The sequence below is a fragment of the Pan troglodytes genome, chromosome 18, assembly GCF_028858775.2.
Source record: "Pan troglodytes isolate AG18354 chromosome 18, NHGRI_mPanTro3-v2.0_pri, whole genome shotgun sequence".
Taxonomy (NCBI): domain Eukaryota; kingdom Metazoa; phylum Chordata; class Mammalia; order Primates; family Hominidae; genus Pan; species Pan troglodytes.
The window spans coordinates 25,700,056-25,713,521 of record NC_072416.2 but is presented as its reverse complement, the minus strand read 5'-3'; the positions used below and the strand labels follow the sequence as shown (position 1 = coordinate 25,713,521).

The 13,466-nt window shown below is 39.7% G+C and overlaps 1 protein-coding gene across 4 annotated transcripts in view; it reads left to right on the top strand.

Moving 5' to 3' along the window:
• USP31 (ubiquitin specific peptidase 31) overlaps positions 1–13,466 on the top strand; it is an 88,199-nt gene that overhangs the window by 52,746 nt on the left and 21,987 nt on the right. For all 4 annotated transcript variants that reach the window (XM_016929620.3, XM_016929623.4, XM_016929624.4 and 1 more), the window contains 5 exons: positions 6,047–6,227; positions 9,016–9,127; positions 9,665–9,759; positions 11,186–11,263; positions 11,859–11,988. In XM_016929620.3, coding sequence (XP_016785109.1) covers positions 6,047–6,227; positions 9,016–9,127; positions 9,665–9,759; positions 11,186–11,263; positions 11,859–11,988 — 596 coding nt within the window. The remainder of the gene's footprint in view (positions 1–6,046; positions 6,228–9,015; positions 9,128–9,664; positions 9,760–11,185; positions 11,264–11,858; positions 11,989–13,466) is intronic.

Below are 13,466 nucleotides of genomic sequence, written 5' to 3'. Positions count from 1 at the left end.
TCTACACACTGCTTTAAATGTGTCCCAGAGATTCTGGTACATTGTCTTTGTTCTCATTGGTTTCAAAGAACATCTTTATTTCTGCTTTCATTTTGTTATTTACCCAGTAGTCATTCAGGAGCAGGTTCTTCAGTTTCCATGTAGTTGTACAGTTTTGAGTGAGTTTCTTAATCCTGAGTTCTAATTTGATTGCACTGTGGTCTGAGAGACAAGTTTGTTGTGGTTTCTGTTCTTTTACAGTTGCTGAGGAGTGCTTTACTTCCATTTATGTGGTCAATTTTAGAATAAGTGCGATGTGGTGCTGAGAAGAATGTATATTCTGTTGATTTGGGGTGGAGAGTTCTGTAGATGTCTGTTAGGTCTGCTTGGTGCAGAGCTGAGTTCAAGTCCTGGATATCCTTGTTAACCTTTTGTCTTGTTGATCTGTCTAATGTCGACAGTGGGATGTTGAAGTCTCCCATTATTGTGTGGGAGTCTAAGTCTCTTTGTAGGTCTCTAAGGACTTGCTTTATGAATCTGGGTGCTCCTGTATTGGGTGCATATGTATTTAGGATAGTTAGCTCTTCTTGTTGAATTTGATCCCTATACCATTATGTAATGGCCTTCTTTTTCTCTTTTGATCTTTGTTGGTTTAAATTCTGTTTTATGAGAGACTAGGATTGCAACCCCTGCTTTTTTTTTGCTTTTCATTTGCTTGGTAGATCTTCCTCCATCCTTTTATTTGGAGCCTACTTGTGTCTCTGCACATGAGATGGGTCTCCTGAATACAGCACACTGATGGGTCTTGACTCTATCCAGTTTGCCAGTCTGTCTTTTAATTGGGGCATTTAGCCCATTTACATTTAAGGTTAATATTGTTATGTGTGAATTTGATCCTGTTATTATGATGTTATTTGGTTATTCTGCCCGTTAATTGATGCAGTTTCTTCCTAGCATTGATGGTCTTTACAATTTGGCATGTTTTTGCAGTGGCTGGTACCGGTTGTTCCTTTCCATGTTTAGTGCTTCCTTCAGGAGCTCTTGTAAGGCAGGCCTGGTGGTGACAAAATCTCTCAGCATTTGCTTGTCTGTAAAGGATTTTATTTCTCCTTCACTTATGAAGCTTAGTTTGGCTGGATATAAATTTTGGGTTGAAAATTCTTTTCCTTAAGAATATTGAATATTGGCCCCATTCTCTTCTGGCTTGTAGGGTTTCTTCCGAGAGATCTGCTGTTAGTCTGATGGGCTTCCCTTTGTGGGTAACCTGACCTTTCACTCTGGCTGCCCTTAACATTTTTTCCTTCATTTCAACCTTGGTGAATCTGACAATTATGTGTCTTGGGGTTGTTCTTCTCGAGGAGTATCTTTGTGGTGTTCTCTATATTTCCTGAATTTGAATGTTGGCCTGCCTTGCTAGGTTGGGGAAGTTCTCCTGGATAATATCCTTGAAGAGTGTTTTCCAGCTTGGTTCCATTCTTCCCATCACTTTCAGGTACAGCAATCAAACATAGATTTGGTCTTTTCACGTAGCCCCATATTTCTTGGAAGCTTTGTTCATTTCTTTTTACTCTTTTTTCTCTAACCTTGTGTTCTTGCTTTATTTCATTAATTTGAGCTTCAGTCACTGATACCCTTTCTTCCACTTGATTGAATTGGCTATTGAAGCTTGTGCGTGCATCACAAAGTCGTCATGCCATGGTTTGCAGCTCCATCAGGTCATTTAAACTCTTCTCTTCACTGTTTATTCTAGTTAGCCATTCGTCTAACCTTTTTTTCAAGGTTTTTAGCTTCCTTGCGATGGGTTTGAACATGCTCCTTTAGCTCAGAGAACCAACCTTCTGAAGCCTACTTCTGTCAACTCATCAAAGTCATTCTCCATCCAGCTTTGTTCCATTGCTGGCAAGGAACTGCGATCCTTTGGAGGAGAAGAGGTGCTCTGGTTTTTAGAATTTTCAGCCTTTCTGCTCTGGTTTCTCCCCATCTTTGTGATTTTATCTACCTTTGATCTTTGATGTTGGTGACCTACAGATGGGGTTTTGGTATAGATGTCCTTTTTGTTGATGTTGGTGCTATTCCTTTTCTGTTTGTTAGTTTTCCTTCTAACGATCAGGTCCCTCAGGTACAGGTCTGTTGGAGTTTGCTGGAGGTCCACTCCAGACCCTGTTTGCCTGGGTATCACCAGTGGAGGCTGCAGAACAGCAAATATTGCTGCCTGATCCTTCCTCTGGAAGCTTCGTCCCAGACAGGCACCCGCCTGTATGAGGTGTCTGTCAGTTCCTAGTGGGAGGTGTCTCCCAGTTAGGCTACATGGGAGTCAGGGACCCACTTGAGGAGGCAGTCTGTCCATTCTCAGAGCTCAAATGCCATGCTGGGAGAACCACTGCTCTCTTCAAAGCTGTCAGACAAGGACCTTTAAGTCTGCAGAAGCTGTCTGCTGCCTTTTGTTCAGCTATGCCCTGCCCACAGAGGTGGAGTCTATAGAGGCAGTAGGCCTTGCTGAGCTGTGAGGGGCTCTGCCCAGTTTGAGCTTCCTGGCCACTTTGTTTACCTACTCAAGCCTCAGCAATGGTGGATGCCCCTCCCCCAGCCAGGCTGCCGCCTCGCAGTTTGTTCTCAGACTGCTGCACTAGCAGTGAGCAAGACTCCGTGGGCATGGGACCCACCGAGCCAGGCACGGGAGAGAATCTCCTTGTCTGCCGGTTGCTGAGACCTTGGGAAAAGCACAGTATTTGGGCAGAAGTGTCCTGTTTTTCCAGGTACAGTCTGTCACAGCTTCCCTTGGCTAGGAAAGGGAAATCCCCCAACCCCTTGAGCTTCCCAGGTGAGGTGACAACCCACTCTGCTTCAGCTCACCCTCCGTAGGCAGTACCCACTGTCCAACCGTCCCAATGAGATGAACCAGGTACCTCAGTTGGAAACGCAGAAATCACCCGTCTTCTGCGTCGATCATGCTGGGAGCTGCAGACCAGAGCTGTTCCTGTTTGGCCATCTTGGAACGGATCCACTTCATTCCTTTTTAATGGCCGAACATTATTCCATACATACATATGCATGTACCACATTTTGTTTATCCATGAATCTATTGATGGGCATTTGTTTTTTTCCTACCTTTTGTCTATTATGAATAGTCCTACTATGAGCATTTGTGTACAAGTATTTGTTTGAATACCTGTTTTCAGTTCTTTTGGGTATATACCTAGGAATGGAATTGATGGATCATATCATAATTCTATGGTTGTCTTCTTGGGAATTGCCAAACTGTTTTCCACAGGAGCTGGATCATTTTACATTTCCACCAGCAGTAGATGAGAGTTCTAATTTCTCCACATCTTTGCCAACATTTATTTTTCATCTTTTTTATTTTAGCCATCCTGGGGAATGTGAAGTGTTAACTTCATTGAGGTTTTGACTTGCATTTCTCTAATAGTAAATGATGATGAACATCTTGCCATGTGCTTGTTTGGCCATTTATATATTCTCTTTGGAGAAATGTCTATCCAAGCCTTTTTCCCATTTTAAATTGCATTATCTTTTTGTTGAGTTGTTTTTGTTGAGTTGTAAGAATTCTTTGTAAGGATGTATAATACTAGACCCTTATGGGATATATGACTTGCAAGTATTTTATTCCATTCTCTGGGTTTTTTCTCTTTCTTGATAGTGTTCTTTGACGTACAAAAGTTCTTCATTTTGATGAAGTCTGTTTTTTCTTTTGTTGCTCATAATTTTGTTGTCATATCTAAGAATCCGTCACCACATCCAAGGTCATAAAGATTTACTCTTGTGTTTTCTTCTGAGTTTTGTAGTTTTAGCTCTTACATTTAGGTTGTTGATACATTTTAAGTTAATCTTTATAAATTGTATGAGGTAGGGACCAAACTCCATTCTGGGACAAGTAAATATTTACTTGTCCCAGCACCATTTGATGAAGAGATTGTACTGTCCTCATTGAATGGTCTTGGTGCTCTTGTTGAAAGTCCTTATTTTAATTCCTCTTTTACTTTACCCTCTACTTCCAGAGGCCTCTGGCGCCTCCAGTTTCTGATTCTTTCGGTGATCCTGTATATTGGGTTGGCCAGCTTTCTCCAATGCCAGCTTACAATTCAGTTTTCTCTGGTCTACTCATATTTACAATATTTTCTAGATAGTCTATTATTTCACTTATTCTTCTTTGACCCAGGTGCTTGTTTGTCTTTCTTTTCCAGTTGTTACATTTCCCTGTATGTGTTTTTGTTTGGATTGTTTCTAATTTTATTGCATTACAGTAAAAAATACCTAAATTATCTTGTCCAGAGAGCCTTTCCTCACTCCCTTTACCTGCAGGCTGGCTGGCGAACTCCTGCTCTTCTGGGCAGTTAACTTCTGTTAATCTCTCACACCAGCGTGTTATGTGGAAATGATTTGTTTTCTTCTCTGTCCTTCCCACCACACTGTGAAGTTCTCTGGAGCTGGGGCCACATTTTGCTTTATCTTGCTATACCCAGCAGTGCAGTATAGTTCTTAATATGCAGCAAGAGCCCAGGTAATGTTTGTTCAGCTGAAAGTTTCTCAAAATCCTGTTCCCACCCCAGTTGCTTAGGGTTAACACTAAGCTTCTATTTATAAGTGAATTTGGTGAATCCAAAGGTTATTGTATTCTAGCCAGAGACTGCCATATTGAGTCTGCGTTAGCCTCTATCCTAAGGCCTTAACAGATGTTTTGTTCAATACATAATGAGGCTACTGCTTTCCCCACATTACTAGTGAGGAAGCTGAGACTTGGAGATGAAGTCACCACTCCCAGCTCACACAGCTGGCAGTAAATGGGTCCACAGTTTGAACACAGAGCTTGATTTCTGTGCAGTTGACAATGTGGCATCCCCTTATCTCGTCAGGAGTCCACATCTATTCTAGGAGAACAGATCTTCCCACCCTTACCTCTGCCAAGAACCTGGGAAACGAGTTTATTGTCTCAACTTCAGATATCTATTATTTTTATTTTCTCATACCAGAGTTTAAAATGGTTAGGAAGTAAGATCTACTCCTGTTCCTTTTGTGATTTCTTTATGGTGTTTAAGCTTAAAAAGTTTTCTTCCCTCTAGTGGCTTGACAAAGATTCAGCTTTTTTCTTATTTCTAGTTTGTATGTGTTGTTTTTTTAAACTCTATCTGGAATTTATATTGGCATTAACTATGTACTTTGTCATTTTAAATTGTTATAATGTTGAGGTATCTTAATAGGTTCAGTGAGTCTTAGATTGCTGAGTATTGAGGTTATTGCCAGCATTCTGCTATAAATACTTTTGTGTAGGCCATTTGTATTTTATTCTCTTTCTGGTGGTATTATTATTTATGGTGGTGGCAGGAGGGGTTTCTTCTATTTTCCAGCTGGGATGTCATTTCCCTAGGCTGTACTTCCAAAGGATTAAAGGAATGAACAGGTAGTCAGGCATTTATTGGGGTTGTGCTGGGTGCTGAGTTGCTGGGTACTTTGATTGACAGGGAGCTCTGCTTTGGGGCATTTGGGAGGATCAGTACTGTGCCTGTCAAATATATATTTTTGTTAACTGTAATGTGGATTGATCCAGTCTAGTAGACTGTATTCCAAGTTGGAAGATTCTCCTGATGGCTCTGAGTCTAGTAGGTGTAGTGTGTAATTTACCTTTTATTTCTTATAAGTCTGGCTCTTTAATCAGGGAGAAGAAACTGCTATTGAATATTGAAGAACATTCCACATCTTTATTTTTTAAAAATTTGTTTGATTACTGGTTGCATGACCTCACTAAATTTTCTTGGTGAATCATCTCAGCACACATGCCCTTCTAAAACTGTATCTAACATTCACTGAAGTGCAGTTTTAATTTTCAGTTTTTAAGATAGGTAAGGCTAGTTTAAAGGAAATAATAATGGATGCTAAAGAAATTCTCTAACGGCTAGATGAGTAATCTAAGTAGGATGTTTCTTTTTTTGATTGCAGTTTAATTTACATAATGACATTTAAAAAAATTTTCTCTGTTGGGTAAATTTCTTCATAACGAGTGAATAAAAATAATTTTGAAGAGATAAAATGAGTTGTTTTTATTCTGTTTCAGGAATTCATTTAAACAACAACCTAAACCACTTGAAATTTGGCTTGGATTATCATAGACTGTCTTCTCCTACACAAACAGCAGCAAAGCAAGGGAAAATGGATTTGCCCACATCAAGAGCAGGCAGCGACAAGATTGTCCTGTTGGTGTGTAACCGAGCCTGCACTGGGCAACAAGGGAAAAGGTGAGAACCAGATTATTTTCCAGTAAGTACCTAGACTGTAACAGTTCAGTATTTTCAAACATGTTAAAAAGCATGGGCAAAAAGTTCTTACTTTTAGTAGTTAATTTTTGATTCTGATATTTAGAAAGAATACATGTACAAGTTGACCTGATTTGGGGGGTTGGTCGGGGGAGAGTAAAATTAGGAATCTGGGGTTTTTTGTTGTTGTTGTTGTTGTTGTTGTTTGTTTGTTTGTTTTTTGATATGGAGTCTCGCTGTGTTGCCCAGGCTGGAGTGTAGTTGTGCGATCTCGGTTCACTGCAACCTCTGCCTCCCAGGTTCAAGCGATTCTCTTGGCTCAGCCTTCTGAGTAGCTGGGATTATAGGCGCCAGCCACCACACCCAGCGGATTTTTTATATTTTTAGTAGACATGAGGTTTCACCATGTTGGTCAGGCTGGTCTCAAACTCCTGACCTCAGACGATCCGCCCGCCTTGGCCTCCCAAAGTGCTGGGATTATAGGCGTGAGCCACTGCATCCGGCCAGGAATCTAGTTTTTAAAGTCCCATTTCATATGTGTATTTTCAGTTCAGGCTCCTCTTGGGGCTCTAGACCCATTTCCAGCTACTTTCCTGACAGCTTTTTTATTTTTATTTTTTTAATTGTTAACATGTCTACTTGGATGGTGCATGTCCCTCAGTCTTCTGTCCCAAATTGAACTTATGTCTTATGTCCCAAGTTGAATTGAAGTATGTCCAAATTTTCTTTCCTTTTAAAACTGGCTCTCCAGTATTTCCCATCTTGGCAAATGGCATCACACATTCATTCAGGTTTGTAAGCCAGACATTTGGGAGTCAGAAATCTCTCTCAAATTTTTCTGATGCCCTCTGTAAGAGTGTATGGGTGTTTTAGACTGTCTTTTAAAGTAACTCTGTCACAGTAGGAATGTAACCTGAGTATTAACAAGAGACAGATATGTTTCAAGGAGAAAGGACTCAGTGTTTCTTAACATTTGTTAGAATAGCCTTTATGTTAGCCTTTGAAAATTTTGCTTTGAAATAAGTTCCCTGCATAGTAAATAACATAAATGTAAAATGTGTTGATATGCATATTTATGCTATTCATTGACAGGTATTTTAGTGTTTACAGTGTGTTGGGCATGGTTCTAAACACTGGGGATTCAGCAGGGAACAAGACAGGCAAGGTCTGTATCCTCATGGAGCTTCCATCCTAGCTAGGACAGACCGACTATGAACAAGCAGATGTCTTTAACTTCAGACAGTCCGTACCACGTCGAAGGCATTAAAACAGACTAGAATGATAGGGTGTGATGGTGGGAGGCTGGCAAGACTACATTAGGAAGGGAGGTCAGGGAAGGCGTCCCTGAAGAGACCGCAGCCAAGCTGAACCCCAGTGTGCTGTGTGAACATGAGGGGAAAGGATCCCATGCAGAGGGAACACCCGGTACATGCACACAAGACTAGGAGGAGCTTGGTGTGTGTCAGGCACAGAAGGAATGAAGTAAAGAACCTGTGGAATTCCCTTCATGATGCTGGTCTCTCAAAGAGTGAAGTCATTATTTTAAAAAAATATGGTTGGGTGATTTACATGTACTTGTAACTCATTTCACCTCACAGTAGTTTTTAGGCAGATTGATTCACTGTTAAGCACCGCTATGAGCAAACAGTTCGATAGTTGTTGGAAACTGGTTTCTTGGTGATCTTAGCACCTCTACTTCCCTCTGGGCCTGAGTCAGAGTTAATCTGTTAGATCATTTGTTCATTCATTCATTCATCTATTTTCTAGACATTGTCTGTTTGTGCTACTAAGATAAATAAATCACAGTGCTTGCTATCAAATAACTCACAGCCTATTGGTGGAGGCAGAAAAATAAGCAGGCATTGTTTATAGCACAGTATACACAGGGAACAAGCCAACAGGGTGCCTCCTGGAAAAGAATACCTCCACTGGGTCTTCACATGAATGAGTAGGAGACAGTCTAGACTCAGAAGGGTGGGGAGGGTATTCCAAGCAGAGGGAGTTCCCTGACAAAAATACATGGATGTGTGAGAGTAGGACACATTCAGGGAATTCAGGTTTGACTGACTGGGCGTGGATGAGAGTTGAGTCTAGGATAGTGGTCCTCAACATTGGCTGCATATTAGAACCACCCAGGGAGGCCCTAAAAACATCTCAGTGCTCAGATCATATTCCAGACTGATTTCATCAGAATCTCTGGGGGCTGGACTTGGGCATCATTATTTTCTAAAGCTCCTCTCGTGATTTTGGTCTTCGGTCTGTGCAGCTGAGGCCAAGAACCACAGTACTGCTTGGACTCTGTGGGACATAGCTCTGGAGCTGACTTTCACTGTCACTTGCTTGCCAGTGCCTCCCGTGTTGTCAGAGACTCAAGAATGTGGCTGCCTGTCTGTGAGACCTTCCAGCCCTATCTTGTCCTCTGGCACCCAACCCCTTATGAGTTCGACCTGTGCTGTTTGCCAGGCTCATGTCCACTCCCACCCCCTGTGCTCTCCATCTTCACTGATCCTGCCCCGTTGCCACCTGCTGTCCTAGCACCGTACTCCCCTAGAAGCCATTTTGGTGTATTGGCTATTAAATTTCATTTAGAAATCCAAGCTGTTCATCTCCTTATGAAGAGTTACCATTAAATTTCCTGTTTCTTTTATTTTGAGAACTGTCCTAAAGCCAATTATATTGTGATTCCGTTTTAAGAGATCAAGAACAAAAGATAACAGTGTTAAAGGAATTACCGTACTTTAAAGGTGATTACATTGTTGATGTGTGTTAGATTTGGACTGCCTTTTGTGCTGCACTTAGAGAAGACAATAGCTTGGGACCTTCTGCAGAAGGAAATCTTGGAGAAGATGAAGTATTTCTTGAGGCCCACGGTTTGCATTCAGGTTTGTAAGCATTTTGATATTCCAGCATAGCATGGGTATATACTCAGTGAAGAAACAAACATTACAATGAAATTTGAGTTTCTTGTGTTTGGATTTCCAGGACTGAGAATTTATCCCTCATTTTATGAAAGAGCTAGCCACTGCAAGGTTTTCCTTGAACTGCTGCATATTCCTTTATAATATTTATCTAATAATGTTCAATACATGATCAGCTTGGAAAGGCTTTAGTAGAATGTCTATCTGTATATTTTAAAAATTATTACTATGTTAAGGTATCCGTGGAAGACCATTAAGCTGATGTTTAGTAAAGGCAATGTGTTACTTGTCTTGCATAACATATTTGATACGTAAATCGCATTTGGGTAAATAATATTTAAAGTGTATTAGAGTGGCTCAACAACCTTATAGAATCTTATAGTGAAGCATTTTGCAGAATAAACAGTTTACTGTAACTCTAATCTGTTTTGGAAACGCCACTGTGAAATAGATGCCCTTGAAGAAAAATTTGGCTTAATTCTCATCTAACATCTGATGCAGGTGTGTCCATTCAGCTTGCGTGTGGTCAGTGTTGTTGGAATAACATATTTGCTGCCCCAGGAGGAGCAGCCCTTGTGCCACCCAACAGTAGAAAGGTAAAAAAAAAATTTTTTTTTAATTACCTTTTAGAATCTCACACATATTCATGTGTGATTTCAAGTGATGTCTTATATAATTTCCACATAAGTGTGCAGGGTTCTTTAGGCTTATTTCGAAATTAAGTACTTATTTTACTTTTGATTTGTGCTTGGGTGTATGTTTGATGATCTTTCTTGAAATAAGAAAAGCCCTGGAGGACTTGGGTTAGGAAAGCAAATTAACCTATGTCCTAGGACTGTAGATAAATTACACTTTCATATTCACCAGGAATGAAGTTTTGTAAAGTAACGTTCTAATCAGGCCACATTCTTCCTTAAAACCCTTATATGGCAACTTGTGGCCTAAAAAATAAAGCCCGTGTTCCACAATGTAAGAAGTTCTTCACGGTTTGAATTCCGCTTACTTTTGTCAGGCTTTGCTCTTCCTCTCCCCACTATCCCAAACTTTCAGCAGCATTAAAGTACAGATGATTGTTTGAACAGGCGATACTATTTTATATGCGTGCTTTGCATGTGTGGTTTCCTCTGTCCGTAATTCCTTTCCTTTAAGCCCTTTTTTATACTCTTCCTCCTCCCACCCCCGGCAACCTGCCCCATAGAATTAGTCACTCTACTCTGCTACCTCTGTGCTAAATCTGTTATAATACTCTATTGTATTAATAAAATAATATACATATATACACACTATGTGTCTATGAATATATAATATACATATGAAAACTCACATTTTTTATAATAAAAATTATAATGATTTTTTCAACAAATATTGTAGTGCCTATATTTCAGGATTCTAAAAAAGCATACAACATGGTCCTGCTTGAAAGCTCACTGTTTGGGTTTAGAGATGAGAGTTAGTAGACAACAATCCAAAATATTGCATAACATAAACAAGATGAGATAGGTAATATTAACTGAGTTCTGGGTTTCTCAGGAGATGGCAAGGAGCCAGTGAACTTGGGACGGGGGTAGCTTTGGAGGAAGGAGGAAGAAGGGTGCAGTCTAGAGCAGGCATGGCATGTTGGTGGAGAGGTGGAAAGGTGCAAGGGGTGACTTTGTTCCCAGGGGACTACCATTGTCTGTTTGGGTGGGTGAAAAATTGGGCAAGAAGTTGGGAAGGTCATAATGACTATCTGAGAGTGATCATCAACCTTATAACATGACACTAAATTTCTTCCAACCTCTTTATTATTAATACTGTATTGGGCTTTTTAATTTAAGGGTTTTTCAGTTTAGTTGAAATGTAGTTATTAAATCAGTGGTTATAGTGGTCTTGCTGAAAACTTTTTTCTGATGGGGAACTACGATGAAGATTTTCATTAATCACCCGAAATTATGATTTCGGGTAGGACATAATCACATTAAGTAAAATCATTTGTTTAGAAAATAATATGTGGCTTCCCTCTCCACTTCCCTGGTTCTATAGGGCATTAAAATCTTGTGGACCAGGTGGCACCGCTCATGTGAAATTAGTAGTCGAGTGGGACAAGGAGACAAGAGATTTGTGAGTATTTTTAAAGTTAGTATTTATAGAAACATTGTTTTAATTATCATTTTTATAGCACACCTTTGATATGTTAAATGAGCTGAAACACAAATCTCTCTTCTCTTTAGCTAAGTATCCAGGTGTGTTGTTAACCCTTTATTTAAGCAGTTTATTATTCCTTTCCTATACATTCTCTCTTCCCAATCCCAGAACCTTAGAACATTTGTTCACTGCTGAAAGAGAAGCTGTATACTCGTTAGCTACTATATAGGTTCAATTTACTTTGATTTTTATTACAGGCCCGTTAATTCTAGAAAGCAATGTCAGATGTATGTTCTTAGATGTAAAGGACAGGAATATGTGGTTTAACCAGTACAGTTCATGGCCAAACCCGGAAAAATCAAGTTAGTTCTGGAAATAACTTTGTATACAGATAACTTTTCAAGAACATTTTGGAATATAGAAAAGTTGGGTCACTACTTTTGTTTTCTTACACATTGATTTTTTTTTTCCTTTGGTTATGGGTTTGTAGTCACTTCATGAAGCCATAATTGTATTTTTCCTTCTGTTTTGCAAGACATTCCCTGATAGATGCTTTTCCCCCTAATTGCAGCTTGTTTGTAAATACCGAGGATGAGTATATTCCTGATGCAGAAAGTGTTCGTCTGCAAAGGGAGCGTCATCATCAGCCTCAAACCTGCACTTTATCCCAGTGTTTCCAACTGTACACCAAAGAGGAGCGGGTAAGAGACTGGGCAGCATTTCTTGGTTGCTCAGGGCAGTGGGGAGTGGGGCATGACAAGGTGTTAGTGGAGAAACAAATCACGCCCCAGAAGTCGCTGCAGGATTTTGCATATATGTAAGTCTGCACATGTAATGAGCATCTTAATGCTCTTGCTTTTAGGACTTTAACAAGAAGTTGTAAGTTTCTAGAAAACCGTGATTAATTGAAGTACTCTGGAAATGAACCTTCATAGTTCTTTTTAATGGTTAATGATCAAGTTTTGGTGATTTTCTTTCTCAATTTAGAAGTTTTAAGATCTTTTCCTTAGTAACTTAAACAGTGATTCTTGACTTTTTGGTACTAAGAACATAGGTGCCAGGACCTATTTAAATTTAAATTAATTAAATTTTAAAAATTAATTAAAATTAAGTGAAGTAAATAATTCAGTTCCTTCGTTGCATTAGTCATGTTTCAAGTGCTCAGCAGACACATGGTGGCTAGTGGGTCCCATATTGAACAGTGCAGATATAGACCAGAAAGTAGACGGCAAGGCTTTGCAGGTAGTAGGGACCCAGTAAGTATTTAAATGAATGGATGGACAGAGAGATGGATAAATAAGCCTCTTTGGGTGGGGCCCAGGCCTGTGTGATTTTTATGCACCTTATAAACATTGACCAGAGTACTTGGAGTCATCTAACCTTGCATTGATATCTAGGATCATAATTTTGACTACTAGTTGTAACTCTTTACTCTTAAATAGAGGGAGTCATGCAATTTCAGGATTGAAGGGGACATTAAAACTCTTTTATTCTAGTGGTTGGGTTCTTCTACTTAATTTCAAATAGGTGATTGCTTAGCCTGAGTTTGAGTATCTTTTGTTATGAGGTAGTTTGCCTCCTTAAGACAGAGATAGACCATGTTTTCTCTGGATGGCTCTAATGGTGACTGAAGTTAACCTGAAATATGTCCACTGGTTATTATAGCCAACAGTTGTTCTCTGTCTTAAATTCATTATGACTCAGAAGTCCTAATATTATTTTTGTCTGTTGTTCGAATATTTGAAAATAGCTTTTGTATTTCCAGTGAGTCTTCTCTCCCCCACACTGTTTTTAGCTAGTTTCTTTAATAATAGTTTTTCATAAGACATGGGTTTTTTTTTTCACCCCTTCCCCCGCCCCCCCCAGTTTTGCACTCAATTATGAAATAGTTGGCTTTGGAATTGGTTGACTGTAGGTTCTCTATGACACCTTGCCCTGTTTAGCTTTTTTTTTTTTTTTAAATGACTTTGGAGATGTTTGATAATGGCACAAAGATAATGGATGAGCAAATCTACTAGATGGCAGCACTGGTATTCCACAACACATCTCACTGATCTAGAATGGTAGCAGGATACCTTTTAACAGGGGCTCATTCATTCAGTAGGTGTTTTTTGAGTACATACCATGTTAGGTATCGTACTGGTACTGAAGAAGTAGCAGGGGCCAACATAAACAACAT